Here is a 26,057-nt window from a genome sequence, read left to right as displayed (position 1 = left end):
GAGCTGCAAGTGGCACGAGAGCCGCAGTTTGCCGACCACAGGGCTAGCCGGTTTGCTCTGATTACAGCATCAGCCCAGGAACTGACGGGTCACAGGTTCAGTTCCAGTCAAGGGTACATACTTCAGGGGCAGGCTGGATCCCTGGCCCCAGTTGGGAAGCAACTGATCCATGCGTCTCTCCCTCTCCCACTCTCTAAAAGTCAGCGGGGAAAACTAGTGAGGACTGACAAAACAAAAAGATAGGACATGATCAGGGATGAGAGACTTCGGACAGAAGCTGAATAGGCTGTGGTTGGAGAATGTGCCTAACGAGGGGTCTGGGAGGAACCTGCTCCGTAGGTGTGCAAGCAGCGAGCAAGGCCGTAGCTTCCAGTCACGTCCTGGCCAGCTCTCCCTCCGCACAGAGGTGACTTCTTCCCGCGTGTGTCACTGTTGGGCGTCCCTCGGGGGGTACGCTGTGCATTCCTCCCTGGGGCAGGCTGGTGCTCAGATAATGGGGTCCCCACCCAGTAGCCCCATGCTGTGCTGGGTGGGCTTCATTGAAAGGAGACCTGCTCAGAGCCCCTGTGAGGCCTTAACTCTGAGGCAGGCTTTTCAGGGCCAATTTCTGGATGGTCAGTTCCTCTCTCCCTAGAACACAAGCACTAAAAACAGCTCAGCTGGTGCCAGTGTGGAAGCTGCAAGTGCCTTCCACCCATGTTTGAGAATTAGCCTGTCTTAGGGAGGAGAAGCTGCTGTCGCAGCTGCCTCCAGTCCACACGGAGCCCAGCAGTCTGCAGACCAGTTTGTAAAGAATCTGCCTCCCAGCCAAGTGTGTGTGTGTACACAGCTCCTATTGTTCCGGAGGTCTCACGGTTTAGCCCTCAGTGAGTTTAAACACCAACAGAACCTGGCAAGTCTGTAGGTGCCCACAGGTGAGAGCTGCAGAGACCTGCACCATGTGGGCGGAAGGCAAGGACTTGCCCTGTGGCGATGGCTGGCTGTATGTGGTTCAAGGCCAAGGCCAGCTTTCTTCGGCCCACCACGTGGAGGAACGTGGTCTGAAGGAATGGGGTAGTACTATAGTGACCGAGCTGAATTTTCCTATCTTGGCACTCAGTATTTCCCTTCTTTCTATACTTTGGCCTCCTTATCCCAGACCCCAAATGACAGGGCTGCCTTAATCCCCTGGCTTTCCTACTGAGGATGTATAGAAAATTTTTTCTTCAGTAATTTTGCTGATATGCTCCCTGTTCATGTCTATGTTAGCAAAGAATATCCTAAGAATTAAAAAGGTACTGTGGCAGATTTGAAGGAGAATGAACAAAGTGGAAGTTATTTAGGATTAAGTAATTTCTAGCTATCAAAGAATATCAAGTGGGAAATAAGATTACAGGCAATTGTCCTTGATATGCTTGGCTGCTGCACACTGAGAGGAGATCCTGTGCCTATTGAAGGTGTTAACTCGAGCCTCTACTGATCCTTTCAGAGTGAGAACTGATTGAAAGGCGCTTTCTCAGGGTTTATTAGCTGGCTTAAGTGGCCTGCCCCCAGCTGCACTGCCCATCGCTAATAGCAGGGTTCAAAAGGGGGCCCTGGGCTCCAAGGACCAGAGGTGGCAGGGCCCTGACTCTCCATCTGAGCTTGGCATAACAGCTGGAGTCCCAGCTGCTCAGTTCCATTTTCTAAGAACATTTGTTCTAAGCTGAGGTTACTGACAAGATTTCCGAGGACAGGAGGAGGAGGAAGAGGAGGAGGAGGCAGCCTCCTGAGTGACTCAAACAGGAGCCCTGCTGACCGCTGTCCTGAGCACATACCAGCACTGGCACCGTTCCACCCGCGTGTGGCGTCCATTCCACGCAGACACCAGCTGCCCGCCCGGCGAACGGGCTCTTTCTAGGCCAGGACAGGCAGGAAGGGCACGGGAAGGGGGAAGGGCACCCTCTAAAAGGGAATTACACGGTTTTAAATGCTCTCGTATTTTATTTACCACTTGGTCTTTTGATTCAGACCTGAGTTCTTAACTTTCTTACAGTGCTCACAGCAGTTGCATTTCAATTGTATTTTCAGCGACACTCGTTTTATATTGGCATTTAAAACTGGCTTTTAACTGCCTCCCAATTGGTTTATAAGATTAAAAGAAAAACACATAACCAGAGGCTTGGCTGCTGCTTGAGAAATACACTGTGCTGCTTCTGATAGTAAGTGCTTGCCTACTGTGACAGCATTGATTCTGTGTAGCCTCCGTGACCATTTAAAAGTAAATAACTGTCATTTTCACCCACAGACAGGCGTGGAGCCCCTGGGTTCAGGTTCAGTGTGTGGAGAGTGAGGGATCAATCAGCTCAGCCCTCAGTCTGTCTGGGAGACAGGGGCCTGGTGGGGAGGGGCAGTGGGTATGGAGTACTGGCTTAGTGGTGAAAGGCCTTAGATTATCTAGGGTCATGTTTTTCGTACAGTTCTGCCAGGCCTGTGTGGGGAGGGAGCCCCAGGCCCATTCAGTATTAGGCTAGGTGAAATCGGACTTGAAGGAAGGTTTTGGTGTTCAGAATCACTGATTTAGTCCAACCTCCTGGTTTTTGTTGAAACTGAGGCTTAGGGCACAGCAAAGACTCATCCAGTGTTCCCAATGAATAAATAGCAAAGTGTGAATTAAAAATTCTTTCCTGACCCGCCCTCCTGAGTGTTCCTATGCTTCTAGAAGACAGCCTTAGATAAACAGTTACTTTAACCTGGTCCTCTTGGAGTTAGCCAAGCCAGAAATCTTAGAAAACAGCTTAGTTGCTTCCAAAAGTCTTAAACCCTCTTCCTCCTAATCAAAATCAAAATCAAAGGTTTTAATATAATTCAGTTTTTTTGGTTTTCCTTTTAACCTCTCAGATACACAGAAAATTCAAGCTAGTAATATATTTTAAGTTCAAGTCCAAACACTATCCTAAACCAGTGAGGTTGCGGGGAGCATTTTTGACTACTGCAGATGGCTAGTTGTGATCTTAGCATCCAATTTATTTCTGAATCTATATGATATGGAGAAAAAAAAACCCTGACTATATAGAAAATCAGTTGCAAATGGTAATAGTCACAGCTTGCCTGCAATCTCTGGTTATCATTGACAAGACTGAAGTAGATGCTTGATAAAACAGGCTAATGGAATATTCAGCACCTGCTTTCAGTCCTTACCCTTCACATGTCAAGTAAGAATCACCCACTGGTTATAATCACTACAGTTATTTTATGGGGAAAGCCACTAGCATGGAGCTGCCGCTGGGCTGGTGGTCACAGCACTGAACGAGAGCTCTCTAGCTCAGCGCCCCTGAGCGCCCACATCAGCACAGCAATGAAGGCCTTCCGGGGAGGCCTCCGGCAGCCTTAGCGAATGCCTGTTCTGCATCTGCATGCACATATTAAAGATGGTTTTTAATATTTAAAATTACATTTGAAGGAAATATCTGCAGAGAACCCCTACAGCACTGCGTCAAAAACACAAGTTTGGTGGAAAGAACCTGTTTCTGTCTCTTCCCCTTTCCCCTCCACTCTCTAAAATTCCATGGAAAGATATCCTCAGGTGAGTATTAACAAAACAAGATAAAAAGCTATTAAATATATGAAGCAAGCGTTGGCAGAATTATTGTGAGAATTAGTAACAATAATTATAGATTTCAATTTCCAACTTTCCATAATGGAGTGGCCAGATAGATCAAGGGGGAAACAGGACTTGAACAACACTATAAACCGATCAGACCTAACAGACATACAGAATTCTCCACCAAGCCTCAGCAGAATACACCATCTCAGCAGCACATGAAACATTCTCCAGGATAGATTACAAAACGAGTCTTAAGAAATTTAAGAAGTTGAAACCATACCAAGTATATTTTCTGATCACATGGATAAAACTAGAAAGCCACAGCAGAAGGAAAACTGGAAAGTTCGCAAATACGTGGAAATTAGACAACACACTTGAACAACCAATGCGTCAAAGAAGAAATCTCGAGGGAAATTGAGAAACACCTCGAGACAAAAACAAGAAAGGCTAAGAATCTGGCAAATGATTCTAAGGATGACCAAGTTTAGTAAAAAATATAAAATTTGTTCCCAATACAGGTGTTCCTAGTCCAATTTTTTCCTTCTTCCTCTATAACTTGATGCTATCAGTCACTTCTTACACTACATCTGCAGTTACTCCTTTGCTACAAGATTCTTTGTTTACCAATATGGGTGTCTTTCCAATGTAATCGTCCTTGCATTTTTTTTTGGGGGGGGGGGATATTACTAGTTAGGGTGAAGACAATGATTAAACCATATTTAGAAAGAAAAAGCAGTAAAGTTTAAGTCAGAGAGGGGACTGCTCAGCTTGGATATTTCTACAGTAATCAAGGTAAGAAGTAACCAGGACCTGAGAGTGGGTGACATGAGAATGGAGGAGGAAATAAATGCCAGAAAAGTTAGCTAATGACTGCATGTGGGACAAAGGGAAAAGGAAGAATGAAAGAGAATGGGTTCACCCTAGCTGGGAGCTCAATTAGTTGGAAAACATTCCAATGTACCAAAGATTATGGGTTCAATCCCTGTCAGGGCACAGGAATGGGTGGAAAATAAATCTCTCTTCCCTCTCTCCCTTTCTCTGTTTAAAATCAATTCCAAAAAAAATTTAAAAAGAAAATGGTTTTCAAGCAGAGACTACTGTAGCCACACGTAAACAATACAGGCCCTCGCCAGTTTTGCTTAGTGTATAGTGCACTGGCCTATGGACTGAAAGGTCCCAGGTTCAATTCTGGTCAAGGGGTAATTCACAGAATCTGGCTTTCCAGGGTAGTTCTTTTAGGTGTAAATTATAGTAAAACTCATGCTATTCTTTTTCCCTTCTATTTTTAAAGCTATGTAGGTAATTTTTCTGTGGTTTCTTACTCAGTTTCCAGTTGTTTAACCTTTCTCTAGGAAGAAATTGGTTTTTGTTGTTTGGTTAATGAGAAGAAATGTTAGAAAAGTCTGCCTTAGCTGTTTTGTATTATTTAATCCATATCATGTGAAGATCCTCAGTACTCTGAATCTTAAATTAGGGACCTTCCCATCAGAGGTCATTAGTCCTTACACATGGAATTTATTGCTAAGTTAGTATTAACCAGGGGCCATTTGGAAATTTATAACATCATTCATGGGCCATACAAAATTATCAGCTTAAAAATTAGCCTTGCCCTAGCTGGTTTGGCTCAGTGGATAGAGTATCAACCTGCGGACTGATGGGTCCCAGGTTCGATTTTGGTCGAGGGCACATGCCTGGGTTTCGGGCTTGATCCCTATTAGGGGACATGCAGGAGACAGCTAATCAATGATCCTCTCTCACCATTGATGTCTCTATCTCTCTCTCCCTCTCCCTTCCTTTCTGAAATCAATAAAGATATATTTTTTTAAAATTAGTTTGCTATATTTGATCGAACATTTAATTCATCCGTAATGCACTGGCAGGCCTGGACCAAATGGTTTCACGGGCCTTATATGGCCCACAGGCCAGACACTCCCCACCGCTGTTGATACTGTAAGGAAGAAACAGCCCCCTTATGACCATGGCTACACTGTGGTCCGGTAGGAGTTCTAAACCATTTTTTGGTAACTGACATTTTCCAAGCATCAAATGTGAATCCTAGTCAAGGAAAAGGCCTTAAAACATGGGCCGTCAGTAGTGGGGGCATTTTTGAACATCTCAGATTTCTGTGCAATCATGAAAAGTCAGTTTAAAATCTATTTCCTTGGAAACCTTTTCTATTAAATGATAAACATTAAGAGAAAGAACATCATTTAACATGTCACCAAAACTTCCTAGTCGGCAAAAAAACAGAAGCAAGTAGTCAGAGCATTGCTATAATGCTTGAGAACTCGATGATGTCCCTGACATCATTTCTTCGTCAGGGCGCTCATGCAGGCCTGACACTTGCACCCCCGTCATTTCTTGTTCCAATTCATTACACCCCAGGCTTTCCCAGAAACACACGACCCACATGGAGATTCTTTGGCCGCCAGCAAAGATCAATTTGAAGGATGCAGAAATTGATATGCAACTCTCGAGTGGCCATGAGGTCCTAATAAATTGCCACCTACACGTGGAGCTGTGTTTTGTAGGTTGACAGTGAGTAGGCAGAAGCAGTAGGAGCTCAGATTTAGACCTTACAGTCAGGGCTTATATCGATTGGCTTCTCTTTGGCGGCCAAAGAATGGATCAAATTCAGAAGCTAAAGCCAAACTGGCAATCCTTTATCTTTTCCTTTCTCTTAAAAAAAAAAAAAAAAAAAAAAATACCCTAAGTTAGGCAGTGTAACAGTTTACACATAGAGGCTTGATTTAAAACTTAGTTATCGAAACCATTTAGCCACTCTTTCCTTCTCAGTAACACTGAAGATTTTAGGACCACAGTCACACTCATAAACACATTTATAAACATTACTGACACCCACCCCCTAAAAAAACACAATTGGTTACTGCCTGCCCCAGTGGAGATCAGGATAAAATACCCTAATGCAGAAACGAGGAGGTGTGAAATAATACAGCCGGCATGAGAGCCACATTTGACTTAACCTTTAGTGAGGAAGAAGTCAAAGACAGAAGGGAATTCTATTAACCATGACTGAGCCACTTGGAACTGCAAAGGCAATGTTTAGCTTTCAGAAGCATTTGCTTCCAGAAGTCAAAAGCATCTTATACCTTTTCTTTCCTAGTTTTAACATTTCCTGGGCAAACGCTATTCGTTTGACGCAGTCTAACCGTTGCCAAAGAATGAGCAAAGGAAATTACATGCACGCGCTGTCCTCCTAACATGCCAGCTCCTCGGTGAAGTTGTCTTGATTCCCTAATCAGAATGGACAGCGTCCTTCTCCTCACTCTATCAGATCATTTATGTCTGCATTAGTATTTGCAGACTGTTTTCTATGTGAGTAATGTGTTTACAGTGTTTCTCTCTCTCTCATTAAACTGTAAACTTTCACAGCTCGGGGACCCATCATTATCTCCCCGGTCCTCGGTGCCAAGCAGAATGAACACTCGATGAATGAATACATATGGCGCTGCCAGCTTTACGATGATGGGGAGTTACAATGATTTCAGCGTTCTAATAAAAGTTGAATACGAATAGGACAAAGGAACCACACTTGCTACTTAGCTGCTCTGTCCACTCTAATCTCTTTTCTCTATTTGCTATCGTTGCACACATTGAAGAGAGATGTACATCTAGAGATGTCCTCCTGGGAGTATACTTTATGTCAATATGTCTATTTTGATAACCCTCAAGAAAAGCATCTTTTGGAGGAGATTTCCAAGGTTAAACCGAACCTGATATCGAGAGTTTCAGTCAGTCAGACAAATGGTACCTCTTTCCCATGACAAGCACGTGTGCTGTCAGATTCCCCTAAAGCAACTCCAAGACTCTGAAAGCTGACAGCATCACTCCACAAGACTCTACTAACAATGTGCTGCCTATTTATTTATTTTAAATATATTTTATTGATTTTTTACAGAGAGGAAGGGAGAGAGATAGAGAGCTAGAAACATCGACGAGAGAGAAACATGGACCAGCCACCTCCTGCACACCCCCCCACCAGGGATGTGCCCTCAAGCAATGTACATGCCCTTGACTGGAATCGAACCTGGGACCCTCCAGTCCGCAAACCGATGCTCTATCCACTGAGCCCAACCGGTTTCGGCACGTGCTGCCTATTTAGAATGATCAAGAAGAGGAAAGAAGGAACCCGAATTTCTTTAACTGAGAAGGAAAAATGTCATTAATTCTCAAAACCAAGGTCTAACTGGAGACTGATTAATGAGGAGTGACACCTGTTCAGGTACACAGAGTAGAATGAAACATGTCTAGAGAGAGAAAGGTTAGCTTTCGGCAATGGAAGTCCTCTCAAAAAGGTACCTTCCCCTCCATTTTCACCCGTTTCACATTTCACAGGGTTTGGCAAAACGTTAACAACTGGTTATTTGGAAATTTCTAAACAATGATCAATTTCTACCACGATGCACATTTTTTCTTTCCAAAACAAATAAGAAACTTGGCTTTGACAGGGAAAATACCCAATCTCCTATCCCTGAAAGGTACAAAAGAAGCTGAATATCATATGGCACCTCTGAGTTCATTAGGCTACTATCCTAGGTCTGTATTTAACCAAAGATGAAAGTATAGCCCTGGCCGGTGTGGCTCGGTGGGTTGGAGCGTTGTCTGTACACTGAAAGGTTACGAGTTCCATTCCCAGTGAACCCAGGTTGTGGGTTCCGATGCCTGGCCCAGGTCATGCAGGAGACAGAAATCGATGTTTCTGTCTCACATGGATGTTTCTCTTTAAAAATCAATGAGCAGGATTAAAAAAAAAAAAAAAAAAAAAAAGAGGAAGAATAGGAGCTCAAGCGCTTTTAGGAGACATGAAGCAAGTCTGTGACTCGGAATTTCCGTGTTTGAGTGAGTGCTAATCAGCTTCGCAGAAAAGTATCAGAAATTGACTGGCTGGAGATAAGAAAGAGACTTGAAAGAGGTGTGAAACCCTGGATTGTATTGTGACTTGGTGTCTCTGAACAAGCTTAGGGACCTTGAGCAAATGACTTAAACTCTAATCTGTAAAGTAAGAGACTAGACTTTGGTGATTTCTAAACCGCCCTGTAGCACTGTCCATTTTTAATTGCCTAACATGTATTCCTTAAGTCTTGTTCATTCGCTAGCTATTTGAATACCTTCGATGAACATCAGAAAGGGCAGTATCCTCAAGGAATTCCTAAATCAGCTCTAAAACGGGGGCTCATTCATCCCTGGTTACAAGGAAGACAGCAGGCACTGAAGACAGAGAGGAGGAGAAACTCCACAGCCCTTAGGGGGAGAGAAGGTAACGTGCTATTTCAGTCCAGCAATGTTCATTGATTGAGCCAGGCACTGTGCTGGGCACCGGGGACCGGGGTGACCCCGACAGACCAGGCCTCTAAATGAAGCTTGCTTATACACTAGGATTGTGGTCGGCAAACTGCGGCTCTTTGGCCTCTTGAGTGTGGCTCTTCCACAAAATACCACGGCCTGGGCGAGTCTATTTTGAAGAAGTGGCGTTAGAAGAAGTTTAAGTTTAAAAAATGTGGCTCTCCAAAGAAATGTCAATCGTTGTCCTGTTGCTATTTGGCTCTGTTGACTAATGAGTTTGCCGACCACTGTACTAGGAGGTGGAGGAGAAAAACACACAACACACAACACACAACACACAACACACACACACACACACACACACACACACTACAGGCTAACAAATAAATAAAATATAAAACCCAGATTGTGGTAAGTTCTATGAAGGAAATACTAGAATAACTATTTAGGGGTGGGAGTGGTGCCCTTATGCCCTTAGCATAGGCCGGAGGGGGGAGGCTCTTTGGAGACCAGGGTAGTTGACTGAGCTGAGACCCACAGGCAGAGGAGAACCAAGCAGCCAGCATGCAGGGCTAGCGATTTAGCCAGAAGGGAGCTGGCAAAAGCGGAAGTTGGAAAGGCCTGGAGCAGAGACAGAGAGAGAGAGAAAGAGAGAGAGAGAGAGAGAGAGAGAGAGAGAGAGAGAGAGAGAGAGAGAGAGAGAGCGAGAGAAGGCGGGTGTCTTACTGCTGAGGCGGAGGAACCTTGCTCTAAGACTATCACATCCCTACCTTTGATGTTCGTCATTATGTTATCAACTCGTGTTTTCGCCAACTTGAATTCCTCCCCCTCCCCGCCCCCTTACTTTCAGAAACAAAGTGAAAACAAACTTCCCGTGGCCCAAGGCCTCATCCACTCCCTAGGAGACCCCGTGGCAGCGGCTCCGGGGACCGCACGCACCTGAGCAAAGCTCCACGGGGCGGGCCTACGTGTGGCCTCAGCCCGGGGCCAGGGCTCCGGGGCGGGGAGCCGCTCCCCGGGGCCCCCCTGCCTCAGGGACCGGGTTAGGCAGGGGCAGGTCAGGGAGAACGTGTGCGCGTTTGATTTGCATAATTACAAACTCATGTTGAAGACAATGCCATGTTGGGTCTGTGCATAGGAAAGAAGCGGAGATGCCATCGAGGGTTGAAAGTTCGGCCGTCCGGACCTCTCCATCCCCCTTCCGCGCGGGCCGGGGCCCCCCAGGCTCTAGCGCCCCCTCCCCCCCCCAACACCCCGCTGCCCGGCGAGGGCCTCAGGTCTCTCTGGGACCCGGCCCCGGGCCCCAGGAGCCCTCAGGGCCTCTAACCCAGACCCCTCCCGGCCCCCAAACCCTCCCCGCTGCCGCCTCACCTGTGGGGGGTGGGGGTGGGGGAGGAAGGCGTCTCTCCAGGAAGCCCCGCGGCAGGCAGGCAGGCTGTCCTCGAGGCACCGGTTCCCCAAGTCGAAGGCGCCGTTGGGTCCTGTGTAGCCCCGCACCCCCGGGTTCCCGTGGCGCCCGGTGCTCAACGCGGGTCCCCCAGGCTCCGGGGCGCGGGCCGGGCTTCGGCAGCGCGGGCACCGCCGGAAGCGAGACGCCCGGCCCGCGGCGTGCGGGCTGGGAAACTGTCAACAGGTGTCCGGCCGGAAACACGGGCCGCGCGTGGAGGGGGCCGAGCCTGCCAGCGGCCTATTGGACGCCGCTCGGCTCTTATTTGCATATTCATGAAGCAGGGGAGAGGGGACGGACGCCGGCGTACGCCGAGAGTAATGAATTATTCATGAAGTGGCTCCGCTCCCGCCCCCGAGGGGACCTGATTGGTTATTCATGAGCTCGAGGGGCGGGTTGGAACCGGAAAAGGCCGTTGCGGCCCCGTCGGCGGGGAGAGGCGGACGCGCGAGGCCGGCGGAGAGAGAGGGCCGTTGAGGGACTGTCCGTTTTCTAAGTCTCTGTGAGCGCTTCCTTCTCTTCTCACGGGAGAGTTTCGGTGTGAACGTAGATCGCTGGGGCGCCGAATTCTGTGAGGAGACGCCCCCGGGGGGAAGCTTCTAGGTAACACGCACCCCGTTTCCCAGGGGAGGCGGGGACCCCCGCATCGCCCACCATCTTAGGTAGCTTTTCCGTGGAGCTTTCGAGGGGGAAAGAGAAGGAATCCGTCTTTGGAGAGGAAGTTGGCTGAGACGACCGGGACTCTGCGTCCTGCAGGGAGTCGGTCTGTCGGGTGTGGAACCTTCGAGAAGGACGTGAGCGCGGCCCGGTGTGTCTGCCGCCGCCATGGAGGTTTCCTGCCAGAATCGATGCCCAGCGCAGGCCCAGGGGTGTGGGGACCGGTGACCTCAGCTCTCCTTTCGCTTTTGCCCGGGACGTGCCGGTTAATCTCCGTGGACTTTAGTTCCCCAAACAGCACGGGGGTGGGGGAGCGTGTCTTGAAACGCAGGGTTAGCCAATCGCCAGAAAAACGTGGGCCCGGCCCTGGACGGGGCGTGCGGGACATCGTGTCCTTGGCTGGCGAAAATGGAAAAAAAAAAAAAAAAAAAAAGAAAGAAGAAAAAAGAAATATGGTTCTTGCTCTTCAAAGAGGCCTTAATCTAATTAGGGCCATCATCTCATCTCTCCCCCCAAGGAGGCATAAATCTTTTGAGATGTGCGAACAGTCTTTTTCCCATTTTTGTAATCCCAAGGGGAAGCTTAGCACATTGTAGCCAGCCCAGGAAAAGTGCTGAATGAATGAATAATTAACGCAGCGTGAAGAAGATATTAAAACACACACACACACACACACACACACACACACACACACACCCCAGAGAGCATGAATGAAGACCCAGCTAATAGATTGGGAACTGTTTCCCCTGAGTGAGCCTGGAGCAGGGGAGTGTGTGTGACAAGGGGGAGAGGGGTAGTAATTTATGAAAACAGACTCGGGGGAATCCTTGGAGTCCCCGGATGATCTTTGGCAATCCAAGTCCTTTTGCTGGAGTTTGCTTTCCTCTTCTTTATGGTTTTATATTTTGAGTTTAAATGCGTGACCCATTTTGAATTAGTATTTGTATGTGGTGTGAGATTTAAGTTGAGTTTCTCACCTAAAATCTACCCCCTCCCCCATGCCTTATGGATTTCCTACTGCACCAACACCATCCTCCTATATAAAAAAAGGCTAATATGCAAATCGACCCGATGGCAGAATGACCACCAGGGGGCGGACGGGCTCAGCCAGAAGCCAGGCCAGCTCAGGGGGATGTCCAGCTGCCGTCAGTCGAACACCCCCCATGGGCTCCCAGACTGGGAGAAGGCGCAGGCCAGACTGAGGCACCCTCCCCATCTCCCCCTCCCAACCCACCCTGAGTGCATGAATTTCGTGCACCGGGCCTCTAGTTGATTATAAAAACTACCCTACCTCCACTGGACTTTTTACCCTTTAAAAGGGACTGGATTAGTTGTAGAGCAGTGTTTCCCAAAGTGTGGTAGGCGTACCCCCAGGGGTACGGGAAGAGTTTGGTGGGGGTACGCGTTGCACCGGAGTTTGGTGGGGATATGCACTGCACCGTGCTTAGCTGCGCCTAATTCTACGTTCTCATGAGTACGAGGGGCACTCAGCGTTACAAAAATTATAGAAGGGGTGCACATAGGCCAAAAGTTTGGGAAACACTGTTGTAGAGGATGTCTCTTCAGTTGTAGAGCCCTTTTATGTTGAGAGCGGAAAGGGGGAGAGAGGGGGGGCAGAGAAACTGATCAGTTGCCTCTGATACATGCCTGCCTGGGGTTCAAACCCACAACCTTTTGGTGCATGGGACAGCATTCCACCCAACTGAGCCGCCTAACTTCTTGCAGTCATTAAGGGAAGCAGTGGACACGTTGAGTCAGACTTGAAGGTTACACTCAAAAATGAAGTTATACCCTGAAGTCAACAAAAGGTCCCTTGGCATCTTTAAGGACCAAAGAAGCATTAGGTTTTCATTCTCACATAAAATACTGGAAAAGAGCGTCCCCTAGCGCTGCTCTGGAGAAGTCACTGGAGAGGAATCATGACCTGTTTATTATCTCTGTCACCACCTGGTGGCCTCAGATAATGCTGCCCTCTTTTATTTGCAAAATCTTCCAGAATCTTGCATGAATCTGTACACAAAAGCAGGTTACAGGGTGACCCAGAATGGAATTTCTTTTAACGGACTATTTTATAAATATTTTGGTTAGAACTGGATAAAACCTTGACAAGAAGCCACAGTTTAGATTAAAGCCTTTGAAAAGGGGAAATTTACTTCTTTCTTTTTTTTTTTTTTTTTAATGGAGTGAAGCAATGGAAAGAAAACCTGTTTGTTTGTTTTTTTCCTAAGGAAGGGCTTAAGAAAGAAGAAGCAACAGGAGACTGCCTAGGCAGGGCTGCTTTGGCTGAGAAGTCACGGAAAAGGGGGCCTCGAAGGTAGGTTTGGGGTGAGCCTGGGCTGGGCCTTGGCTGCCCATGGCTGCCCTGGTTGCCAGTCTCCTGGGTCCCTTAGAGTTTAGGAGATGCGGGCCTCTGGGGGATGCATGCATGGGTGTGGGCGTGCTCCGGGGAGGCAGAGTGCCTCAATGTATTTGAAACAATGGTTTTTATTGTGATAAAACGTACATAGCAAAATTCATCACCTCATTCATTCTCAAGTGTACAATTCAGTGGCACCAAGCTCATCACAGAGTGAGACAACCATCACCACTCTCTGTTTCTTGAAAATTTTCGTACCCTAAACAGAAACTCTATACCCATTAAACTTTCCATTCTTTCTACCCGCCAACCTCTGCTAACCTCTATGCTACTGTCTATGAATTTGACTACTTTCCTCATATAAGTGGAATCATGCAATATTTTTCCTTTTGGGTCTGGCTTATTTCACTTAGTAATATTATCCATGTTGCAGGATGTATCAGAATTTCATTCCTTTTTAAGACTGAATAGTTTTCCATTATATATATATATATATATATATATATATATATATATATATATATATCACATTTTAAAAAATCCAACTGCTGATGGATAGTCCCATCTTTTGGCTATTGTAAATAATACTGCTATGAACATTGGTGTGCAAGTATCTGTTTGAATCCCTGCTTTCATTTATTTTGAGTATATACTTAGATTTGCTGGATAATATGGTTATTATTTAACTTTTTGAGGAACTGCCATACTGTTTTCATAGCAGCTGTACCATTTTGCATTCCAATCAGCAGTGGTTTTAATTTTTCCACATCCTCACCAATTCTTGTTATTTTCCTTTTTTTTTTTTTTGGAATAGCCAACCTAATGGGTGTGAAGTATAAACATTAAATTTTGAATTGGCTTTGAAAATCAATTACACCTGAAGTTCAAAAAATTATTTTGAGGTGCTGATATATGCAAAGCACTGTTACACTTTGAGGGAATAATAGGATGAAAAAAATATATTATTGATGAGGGGTCAATCCTCACCAGAGGACATTTTCCCACCGATTTCTAGAGACACAGAAACATCGATATGAGAGAGACACATTAATTGGTTGCCTCCCACATGGGCCCGGACCAGGCCCGGGGACTGAGCCTGTAATCGACGTATGTGCCCTTGACTGGAACCAGTCCCGGGACCCCTAGGTCCGTAGCCCAATGCTCTAACCATTGAGGCAAACCAGCTAGGACTCATTAGGTGATTTACAATATTTTTCTCCTCCAAATGTATTTGGGAACAAGTAAGTCAACTTACATTTTCATTGGGTGGTTGGAAAAACTGATCCAGAGACTTTATGCCAAATTAAAAAAAAATTGTTTGTGGAGATCAAAATGTTTATTCAACTAATTTTCCAAACAGTATAGTCAAATGCTAATTTTATAATATTTCTTTGGAAAATTCACAATAAGGATTATGTTGGGCAAGGTCTCTAATTGGTTCTTTTTTCTTTCTTTCTTTTTTTTTTTTTGCAGGTTAGACTTAAAAGAATCCTGATACATTACTATAATGGCCATTGCTCAGCTCTCTCACCCCATCAGAATTCGCAAGGCATATAAGGTATTTAGTAAGAATTATGGCTGCTCTGTCTCTGCAGTAGCCTATTTTCCATCTCACTGCTTCACTAATAAACTCTATTTCATTAAAAATGGAATTAAAAGAAAATCGATGACTATGTAGTCAGTTCAGAATGATGACTTCAATCTTTGGCATTTTTTTTTAACAGCAGTTTTATCAGTTAATTGGCACAGAATTTCTGGCAGAGCATGTCTACATGTTAACTGCCTAATGGACTGAGGATGTTCAGAAAATTAGAATAACTTCCTGGGTATTGTTTCATTTTTATATACTTAGATTTTCTAGGATAAAAGAAATCAGAAACAAAAAAGATGTTTAAAGAGAATGGTTCCTTATTAAACACTCACGAAACTTCTGAAGTATAACACGATGCAGTTATAAGAACTGAGGGAGAGAACAATGAGAAAAACTTGTATGCTGGGATGCGTGGGGGGCATGCCAGGGCTAGGCAGACTTGCTGGTTTATTTTGGCAAGTTTATCTTGTCCCATGGCATTCATTAATGAACCATTTATGTATTCATTGAGAGCCCACTACCATATAATATATATGCAATAGTGTATTATCCTCTGACCGGGTGGCTCAGCTGGTTGGAGCATTGTCCTGTGCACCAAAAGATTGCGGGTTCGATTCCCGGTCAGGGCATATACCTAGGTTGCAGGTTTGTTCCCCAGTGGGGGCCAGTATGGGAGCCCGCATCAATGTTTCTCTCTCTTCCTCTTTAAAAAAATCAATAAAAGCATATCTTCAGGCGAGGATTTAAAAAAGAAAGACTCTTCATCTTCTTGAAGTTTATAATCTGGTTAAATTAAGATTTGCAGGAGTGAAGTCAATATACAAAGTAATATATGCAAAAGAGAGTAAGGCAATACAAATGATAAGATTTTATATAGCCTGGAGTAGTTTGTATGAATCTTGAATGATGAAAGTTATTTTAATAGAGGAGAGGAAAGAGAGTTCCACGAGGGAAGCCTATCCTATGCTTTGCCCCAGAATAAAGAAATGAGCGTGGCGTGTTTCAGAGAATAACAAAGAACCATCCTTACTGAATCCGAGTGTCGTCCTGTTGGACAGAAATAGTAAATAAAATTGAATGGGAACTCTGAGGTTAAAATAATACGGATCTTAAGGCTAAGGAACTCATACTTTATTCTGCAATCAGTAGGAAGCCAGTGGGTTTGATCAGGAGAGGGAGTAAAATAATTGTTTCAGGAATATTAAGCTGTCGCAGAAATATTGAAGTTGAAGGGGAACTGTGGCAGAGAGCAGGCAGCCATCTTTCTTGCTTGAATTCAATATTCTCACCAAGCTGCTGATCTCATTTAGTTTTCTAAGTGTGCTTCCTTCCTGGGGCCAAGATGCTGAGCCATATATATGAACTGCAGTCAGCTTGGCAGTTATTTTTCTCTCTGAGTATTAACAAATCGGCCCTTTGATATAAGCAGATCTTTGTAGTTTGGACTACATGAGCTATTTCTCCCAGTAACTTTTGAGTGATTTTGCTATTTAATATTTTAGACAATAATAACTATAGAAGCTAACATTTATTCACCACTTACCATGTGCCAGGCACTGTGCCAAGGGATTTACTAGTATATTATTATTTCAATTAAACTTTGCAATGAGGAAGAAACTGAAGCTCAGAGAAATAAAGTAACTTAGGTCATGTAACTTGACAGCTAAGCTGTAAAACATCACGTGTCATTAGCACACTATCTTATTAAAATAATCGATAACAGTGTTGTTTTACAGTATTTTCATGTACTAGGCATTATAAAAATGATAGCTAAGCCGAAACCGGTTTGGCTCAGTGGATGGAACGTCGGCCTGCGTACTGAAAAGTCCCAGGTTCGATTCTAACTCTCTATCCATCTCCCTTCCTCTCTGTAAAAAATCAATAAAATATATTTTAAAAAATGATAGCTAAGTGAAATAAGTCAGAGAAAGACACATACCATATGAGTGTACTCATGTGGAATTTAATAAACAAACTGAATTACCAAGCAAAATAGAGACAGGCTCCTCGATAGAGAGCAGGCAGACAGCTCTAGAGGGGGCAGGTGGGATTGGGGTGGGGTGCTCGGGCCGATGTTTAACCACTGAGCACACAGGCCAGGGGGAATACTAATCTTTTTCATCATTTTTTTCCAGGGACCAATTTTCCCATCCCAAATTAGTGATCAGGAAGAGTCCTTGGCAACGGTGAAGAAACTTTTTGCTACTTGTATCTCATGTATAACATATTTAAGGGGCCTGTTTCCAGAAAGCTCTTATGGAGACCGCCATTTGGAAGGTAAAGTTGAACTCAATGGTTACTTTGGCTATTATGTCCCTTTTCTCTATTTGGCAGGAGTAAACCTTTAATTTCTCACAGTGTGCTGAGTCCAAGGCATAGGAACAATTTGCTAATTAATTTTCCGTTTTAATTTGACTATGTTTAGTGGTTTTACTTAGGTCTAGTTTAGATTTATTGAGCTTGTCCATATAGATTTCTTTTTTCCTCAGTCTGTCATTTGTTATCTGGCCAAGAACTAATAGTGCCTATAAGTGACACAAATCGGTTTTGCAACCAGTTCATTTGTGCTCCTGTTGGGAACGAACACTTTTTCTTCTACACTTCTAGATTCCTTGACTTATCTAGTAATTAATCTGACATAAGATTGACACAAGAAAAACAAATTTAATTCTGTATCTACAGGAGCCCATACAAATATGACAGCAAAGGCAGGGAATTAGGATGTAAATGCCATTCTGAGCTAAGCAATGGGATGAGGGCCAGGGAGTTTCAAAGAGAAGGAGGGCGGTTCACAGGAAGATAAGAGGAGCCGAGCTTGGTAATCAGATGTTATCACTGTTAATGCAAATTAGAAAGTCTATCAGATAAAAGTTATCTCTGGTAATAGCTCTCTTCTGGGCCAGGTGTAAAGGTTTACCTGGGGTCATCTGGGTCTTCTATTTTTTTAAATACTGGTTGGTGTCTCTCTCTCTTTTTTTTTTAAATTGATTTCAGAGAGAAAGGGAGAGGGAGAGATAGAAACATCAGTGATGAGTGAGAATCATTGATTGCACACCCCCTATTGGGGACTGAGCCGGTAATCTGGGTACGTGCCCTGACCAGGAATCCACCATGACCTCCTGGTTCATAGGTCGATGCTCAACCACTGAGCCACACCAACCAGGGTGTCAGCTCGGTCTGGATTGCCATTAGCTTCAAATAATCTACTTGCTAAAGTGGCACATTTGGGATGGAATATTCGGCTCCCTTCACTATATTGTGTAAGTATAGACTAGTAAACTAGAATAAAAATCAGAACTAAGCTAATTATCAACATAGGATTTATTTTTAGTTATTTACTAGTAGAGATTCCAAATATTTTTATAAGCTATAAAACTTAGTTTTATAAATAAAATAAAGGAAATACCTTTATTTAGAATGGACAATTTTAGTACAACAGTCATTTAGTAGATGAAAATAGACTATGTTTCTATTTTTCTAGACCTCAATTTAAAAATCCTCCGAGAAGATAAAAGCTCTCCTGGGTCTGAGCTTATTATTAAATGGTAAGTAATTGAAATTTTGCAAAAGTTGAATATTATTTTTATCATGGCTGAAATTACCCATAAGACTTTATTTGTTAACATAATTTCTTTCTTTTTTTAAGATGTACACAAACTTTATTTTGACCACATTTCACATTTTAGATTTAAACCCTTAGGGTCAATATCTTGCTACCAGAAATATTAGAGGAAATTTGATGAACAACTGGGTAGGCAGATGGTTCTAACAACAACGATTTTGCAAATAAATTAACTTCTAGTTTTGGCAAACAAAAATTATGACAAAAAGACAGGAAAAGGCCAGCATTTACAGAAATCATACTGTACAACACTCATGGGTGTTACTTACTGAGAGTCTTCAGAGGGCCAAATTCTAGGGCATGAGATTTTACATCATGATTTCATTTATATCTCAAAACAACTTTATGAAGTACATATTAATTATGTAGTTGAATAGCAAATGCTGTCGTTTATAAATTACACAATTTATGTACCAGTAAGAAAGAAAAAAAAATGTTGCTAACGAAACCAAGACACACCACCAGTTATAAGATGCATCCTGATATCAGAGATGATAAAATATGAAAGAATGTGCATCTTAACTCTGATGAGATATTTTACAATTTCCATATCACAGATGGGGAAACAGACTTCCTGAGGTTCAATTGCTGAACATCACATAAGTAGCAGATGGCAGACCCCGGGGTTAACATTCAGGGTAGTCTGACTTGGAGCCCTCGGTTGTAACTGTTTCATAGCATCTGTCTCAGTCTGTATTTACGCTGCGTTAAGTGAAACTAAATGTCTCTTTGTTGTGGTGGTGGTTACACTTCTTTAAAACAATTTCTTTCTGCCTTTTAAAAATAATTTTCTACAAATTTGTAATAATTATTCCATGTAATTTTAAGATACTGTCTTAGTGTTATTTTTGAAGTAAATAGACTTGTATGAAGAAAAAGATCAATCAATACTTGATTACTCAGGATAGGCATGCCAGTGTCCTAAACAGTATGGAAACCAACATGAAAAATAAGATGTAATTCTGTATCCTAAAATCGCTTACCTTTTATTTATAAAGTTCTATTAACATAGTAAAAGGTATTGGGAGTTTAAAAAATTTATAAAATGGGAAATGTAAATAAATGATTATCAATTTAATGTACTTCAAAGCAAAAAATATAAATCAGTTCTGTACTTGGAATTTTTTTGGCTTTGCATCTAGTCCAAATTGATATCAAGCATTTATTTCTTGACAGGATTCAAGGTTGCTTTGACGCTTTGGAAAGGGGATACGTAAGAATGTCTTAACATTTACTCAAAGACTCATCTTTTATCCCTTAAAAAAAAAGATTAGCCTTTATTTTGTTGTGTTCTAATGTTGTACCAGTGCCTACATTTGTATTCACGAACCAGTTTCTTGTTATGTTAAGTTTTTGTTGTCCCATTTACATCAATTAGAAATGAAACCCTCATTCTTCTCTTTTACATACTCATATCTTTTGACCACAGAATTTCCTCTGAAGTCACTGGAAGAGATCCACAGGATGTGGGAGAGGGGAGACAAGAATCTGGCATTTAGCACACTGAGCATGTTCAAATAGTGGCGATTCAGTTTGCAGATAGGAAAGGGAAAAATGGACTTGAATAATTGGTTTTTATTCTATGTTGGTTATTGGTAACTATGGTGTATATATGTATATATTCTGTTCCCTCAAAATAACTACTACTGTAGCTCAAATTTTTTAGAAATGCAGCTTAAATATTAAGTGCATCAGATCTTTCTTGCTGCCCAAGATAGCTATAAAGGGTGTAATAATTAGAGGCTCTGGTCCCAGCTGAAGAGACAAGATATATAATGAAATTCCTATTACTGCTTTCTCCCCTTCTCTCCATCTGTATCTTCTTTTTACTCCCTCTCGGTTCCTATTTCTTTAAGAAACCCTGAAGTGATCTGCAAGGCCTTTGTGAGCTAGTCTCCACCTGCTTTCCCAAGGCATCCCTCCCCATTGCTCTTTATCCCAGCCACATAGCAAATCTAGATTATGCCGGTGCCTTTGCCTTTCTGCATATTGCTCCCCTTTGCCTGGAAAACTCTTTCCTACCCAGCATCCTTTGCCTGGCTACCCAGGACCCTTCAGGTCTCAGCCTAAACGTTTACTTCCTCAGGGAGGCCTTTTCTGACAGCCCTCTCCCTCCAGCCTCCATTGTTCCCAAACACCTGGTGCTGTTTCTTCACGCAAATATTACAACCGGCACCTATCTGTGTGATATTTCTTTGTTTAATACTTTCTTCCCTGCTGGTCTGCAAGTTCTGTGATCAGAGCCATGTCTATTTTTTCTTTAATCTTCACCACGGATATGGTGTTTTTTAAATTGATTTTTGGAGAGAGGGGAAGGGAAAGAGAAAGAGAGAGAAACATTGATATGAAAGAGAAACATCAATCAGTTGCCTCCCGTAAGGGCCCGGACCTGGGATCAAACTTGCAACCTAGGTATGTACCCTGACCGGAATTGAACTCACAACTTTTGGTGTATGGGACAATGCTCCAACCAGCCGAGCCACTGGCCAGGGCCGGGGCCATGTCAAAAGAATGAATAAACTTTAATTAAATAATTAATATACAGCAGAGTTGCACTGTGTAGTCTTAAAATCAATTGTATGCAGTAACCAAAATAGCCACACAGTGTCACTAAAGTTTTAGTCCTTTGGGTGAAAAAGGCGAATAATTTGCTATGAAATTGTGGTCCTGAAATTTTGTCATTTGTAATCTAGTTTTACATTTTTATGATAGGCTTCATTATATCTCTATCTGTATATCTATATATTCAAGCAGAAAGAATCTGGATAGTAATGTATAGATGTAGGGAGAGCAAAAGTTTTATAGATTTATGTCAGGCTTAAAACTTTTTAGTTTAGTTGATTTGTTTCAAAGGGCACATTTTTTTTTAGATACTTGTGGCACATTTAATTTCTAGTAATAAATTATTTTATATATTTCACCTCCCAAACTGTAATATAACTTATAGAGAATAAGGATAATTATTTTCTTTTTCTTTCCTTTTTTTCTTTTCTTTAAATCCCCCCTCTTCCCACCATAAACCTGTGTATGTAATAGGCACTCACTGAGTGAATGAATAATTAGGATCCCTTTTGTTCTGAATAGTATTTTTTCAACTCAAAACTTTGGACCTCTCTGAAATAATATTTTAATTAGCCTTTAATGAAAGTATATAAAATATAATAACAGTATTTTTTTTTCTTGAAGCTACACATGGCAATCCTTACAGTAAGTATACATTTAAAGACCACACCCTGTCTCTACTTCACTGTCTTTTGGCAAGTGAAACATTAAAACAGTACTTCCCTCTGCCTTCCTGAATTTTCTTATCTGTCCTATGACATTTTGGAATTTTTTAAAAATAGAATTTTTTAAAACAGGAGTTTTTAGTAAAATATCACAAACTATTTTGTTGGCATATTGTAATACATGGGAAAATATAGGATATACCAACTGCTTCATCTGTTGGTTATCATAATTTTATTTTTCGAGTTCACAGATTGAAATTTTGTAGAGTTTTCTGAAGTTTTATCTATTCTGGGTATAACATGGTGAATGCTATTAAGATAGAAAGAAAATGAGATATCATTGAGAGTCTTAAATATAATATTTATTTAAAAATCATAAACCATAAAAATTATTTAGAATATATTTGTAGCTCAGTCACAAATCATAACCAGTAATCATAAATACCTGGTTATCAATTTTCTTATAGTCAGTGTTTACAGACTATTCTAAAGGCTATGTTTACAAAATGAGCTTATTCTATCTCTGGCTTGAACTATGTATCTTAAGATTGTCTGTTTATCTATCTATCTATCTATCTATTTCTGTACTCAATATAGCACAAATTGAACTCTTCATATAGAACATGTATTCTGTGAGGATTAATGTAGTATCTTTCAGAAATTAAGTGCTGTTTATTTTTCCTTAAACAGCTTTACCCAAATCCCAAGGAACCTGAGGTAAGAACACACATAGAGATGGGTAGTAAATGTACATTATATTTAAAAATGTTTACTTAAATTGAGGGCTGTAGATTACGTTACCACACTACCATATGAGCAAAGTTACTCCCAGTGAGCTCCTTCAGTATGTTTTATTATAAATGTCACCAATCCTTTATTATGGGATTTTAAAAACTACTTAGGGGCATTGAAAAATAAGCATTGAGTGGAACTGAGCCTATTTCCTAATATGTTAACATTAAGAATCTCCGCTTGTATAAACACCATATTTTATTACTCATTTTAACTGATTCTGAATCCTTTCTGTTTGTGGCCTTTTGGAAGGTGTGCATAATTCTAAACTCCCCCCCTCTCCCGACTAAATTCTCCACTTTTTGACCTTTTCCTAGATTTTCAGAGCATTACCTCTTTATTTCTTTCTCTAAATTTCTTCTCTCTGCTGATTGAGTTCTACTCATCCTCAAGGCCAACTTCCATCCAAACATTTCATGAAAGTCTTTGCCTGATCCGTTCACACAAATTTCTTCCTTCTCCACATTCCTTTTTCATCGGCAGCCCACAATTTAACATTCCCCATTGATTCATGTGGATACTTTCTCTTCCCAGCCAGACTGTGACTCTAGAGAACAAGAGGCTTGTCTTGTTTTCTGTCTCCCAAAGGGAGTATCAGCTTGGGCACGTAACAGTTACACGTGCTGCTTTGACTGGAAACTGTGGCGGCAGCAGAGAAACGGAGGGAGAAGCCTCGCACTCTTCTCACTCTCTTTACTTTCTTCCTATCTTTCTTTCCGGTCCCTTAACCTTTTCCTTTGCTTTCCATTTTCCTTCTCTAAGCCATGGGTTTTGCCTAATTAGTGGCATTCAAGACCAAATTAAGCATTTTTAGTCTTTAAAATCCTTTCTTGGCAAGATCATAAATATGTGTTTGAACAAGGTGGAAAAAAATTGGTACATATAGGCGGGTAACAGTTCTTTAATGCCAAAGTACCTCTGGGTCTTTGTCTCTTGTGTCACTTCAAAATGCTTCCCCCCGCCCCCCCAGCTTTGATGGGAAGTTTCCCAAACTAAACCCTCCTGATAAATTGTTAATAAATTGGTCACTTCCTTAGTGCGGTAAGTTATTATAAATTATGTTTTCTTATGCACACGCAACTTCAACCCTGAAATCAGTGGTTTTGAGGTAGTGAAATGCTAAGCAAATTGGGCTTCACTACAGAAAAATCTTACTGAGTGAAAAGAGAGCTATTAAATGAGCGTTGCTACACGCAGTAAATGTAACAGTGAATTAGGAAACAAAGGCTTATTATGTGATAAGTTCTGAGCTATCATTTATGTTCCTGAAAAAATATTTTGAGTGCTTCCAGACTCTTCATTATTGGCATTTATCTGATTCCATGCCGAGTTTCCCGACTCATATCCATAGAACTGTATCCTCCAATAAGCAAAACTGCCCAGACAATAACAATATTCATATTTACCTGAAGTGAAAATACAGTTTACACATGGATTAAAATTTTCAGCACACCCGTGAAGAGTCTGTCACGTACACATCTTAAGTAAAGGATGCTAACCCAGTCCAGAGGCCAACAAGACTTTGAGCAGTGCAAAAAGTTGTGGTGCTTTGCACTTGACGTTTTGAGATGAACTGACAAAAGTAGGGACAAAAAGGAAAGTAGTAAAGAAGGGTAGTGTAGCTTTTCTGCAGACACACTACAAAATGTGTGGAGGGTAAACTGTAAATATATTAAGGAAGGATTTATACAACCCAATGCATGATAAGCCCCTTAAAGAATTACTATATGAATATCGTGGGGATACAAATCTCATTCCTTCAATTATTTTGTAACTACCAAGGATTTCTTTCTTAAAGTAATTTATTTCTCTCTTCCCTTTGCTGTTTCTAGAAAGTGACTGAGATATACCAGTTCAAATTCAAATACACAAACAAAGGAATCACTATGGATTTTGACAGGTAGGATCTACTTGCTTAATGAACACGAGAAACAGATATGATTGGGGTAAACATAAGCCTCTTGAGGCCACCGATGGGCCTCATCCTTCCTTTCTAACTCTCCCAATAACCCTACAAAGAACTCCAGCACTGCTCTAAAGAGGGGTTGGACAATTATTTAGATTTCCGGTGGGAACGGGTGTCCTCTCGTTTCCTCTTTTTCTCATAGGTGGTGCTAGTAAGGCCTAAAGCAGTTACAGTGAGTGGTTAAGAGTTGCAATTCCTAAGGCAGAGGATCTAGCTTGGAACCCCAGTTACTGTTACTGGTTATATAACTTTGGACAAATTACTCAGCCTCCCCAAATAGTGGTATGCACAGTGGAGTGGTATAATACAGTATCTACTTCATATGGTTGTTGTAATGATTAGTTATAATGCATATATTGAGCTGTGCCCAGGCCTGGCACATAATAAACACTCAGTAATGGTACCTAGTGGTGGTGGTGGTGTGGCGATAGTGGTCCCTGAAGGCAATGGTGGTTAATAGACAGCACAGATCTTATATGAATGAGGCGTCTACATGGTGTTGATTGAAAAGCTCCAAAGACTCTGTCTTTCCACTAAACCAAAATGTCTCCATTGCTATGCCAAGATATTGGTCCGCTCTGCCCTCCGAATCTGGGGTAGATGAAACCGCCGAACAATTTGCTTATAGACACAATCACTGTCACTGCTGACCTCAGTATGTCCCACAAAATTAATCTTCTGTGTATGTCTTAGTGTGGAAAAGACTGGGAAGCACTGTATTTTCCTAGCAAGTATCAAATTCCAAGTTTTATATATACTAATAGGTTAAATGGCAAAGACAAGGACATTTGCTTCCGAAGGTCCTTAGTGCAGATGGAGATGTTTTATTAAAGAGCCACATTTATTTTCTTTATTTCCTTACCAGGAGCTTTTGGGTTCAGAAAGAGCCACAGTTTGCTGATGCGATGGAATGGAAATGGAGGGAATGGAGGGGGTGGAAGATGGTGAAAAGCACGGGGCTCAGAGGACTCCGTGCCAAGGGGATGACTCTAAAGAGAAATGTGGCCTAATTCTCAATTTCTGTGCTGTTAGCTCTGTTTCATCATTTATTGCAAGTTTGAGGATTTCTCTCCAAGATTCACTTCCTTAATTATTTTCTCATTTGTAAGACTTACAGATGGCACTGGGATGTGAAGAGGAAGTGAGTTCCAGGAATGAGAATGGCAATATTAACCACCATTAGCTAACATTTGTATAGCACTCTACAGATTGTTCAGCACTTTTCACACATATTCTCTTACACAGAACAGTTGCCTTTATCCTCTGAAATTCAAATGTAAGACCTAATGACAACCAGAGCAATCTCTCTCTCTCTCTTTCTCTCATCCTCACCTGAGGATATTTTTCCATTGCTTTTTAGAGAGAGTGAAAAAGAGAGGGAGAGGCAGAGAGAAATATCAATATGGGAGAAACATATCGATTAGTTGCCTCTGGACTAGGTACTGGGCTGGGGAGGAGCCTGCAATCCAGGCATGTGCCCTTGACCAGAAATTGAACCCAGAACCCTTCAGTCTGCAGGCCAACGCTCTA

General features: G+C 42.3%; 1 protein-coding gene and 1 long non-coding RNA gene across 7 annotated transcripts in view; one reads left to right on the top strand and one right to left on the bottom strand.

Moving 5' to 3' along the window:
* Positions 1-26,057, bottom strand: part of LOC311613536 — a 57,604-nt gene that overhangs the window by 12,475 nt on the left and 19,072 nt on the right. Inside the window, exon 3 of the long non-coding RNA XR_014793469.1 lies at positions 10,241-11,372. This is a non-coding gene — a long non-coding RNA (uncharacterized lncRNA). The remainder of the gene's footprint in view (positions 1-10,240; positions 11,373-26,057) is intronic.
* The window catches only part of HORMAD2 (HORMA domain containing 2), a 42,139-nt gene continuing 24,845 nt past the window's right edge, over positions 8,764-26,057 (top strand). The window contains exons 1-9 of one of the 6 annotated variants that reach the window (XM_084867525.1): positions 10,736-10,818; positions 13,202-13,287; positions 14,803-14,887; positions 17,056-17,197; positions 18,402-18,465; positions 19,719-19,755; positions 21,729-21,749; positions 22,460-22,486; positions 24,394-24,461. In XM_084867525.1, the coding sequence (XP_084723651.1) occupies positions 14,837-14,887; positions 17,056-17,197; positions 18,402-18,465; positions 19,719-19,755; positions 21,729-21,749; positions 22,460-22,486; positions 24,394-24,461 (410 nt within the window). In that variant the 5' untranslated portion in view covers positions 10,736-10,818; positions 13,202-13,287; positions 14,803-14,836. Of the gene's footprint in view, positions 8,844-10,735; positions 10,920-13,201; positions 13,288-14,802; positions 14,888-17,055; positions 17,198-18,401; positions 18,466-19,718; positions 19,756-21,728; positions 21,750-22,459; positions 22,487-24,393; positions 24,462-26,057 lie in introns of those variants that run through there. The other 5 variants (XM_084867524.1, XM_084867522.1, XM_084867526.1 and 2 more) reach the window with 5 other exon arrangements.

Source organism: Pipistrellus hanaki (genome assembly GCF_964339955.1).
Source record: "Pipistrellus hanaki genome assembly, chromosome: 19".
Taxonomy (NCBI): domain Eukaryota; kingdom Metazoa; phylum Chordata; class Mammalia; order Chiroptera; family Vespertilionidae; genus Pipistrellus; species Pipistrellus hanaki.
This window is presented reverse-complemented; position numbering and strand designations above follow the sequence as displayed.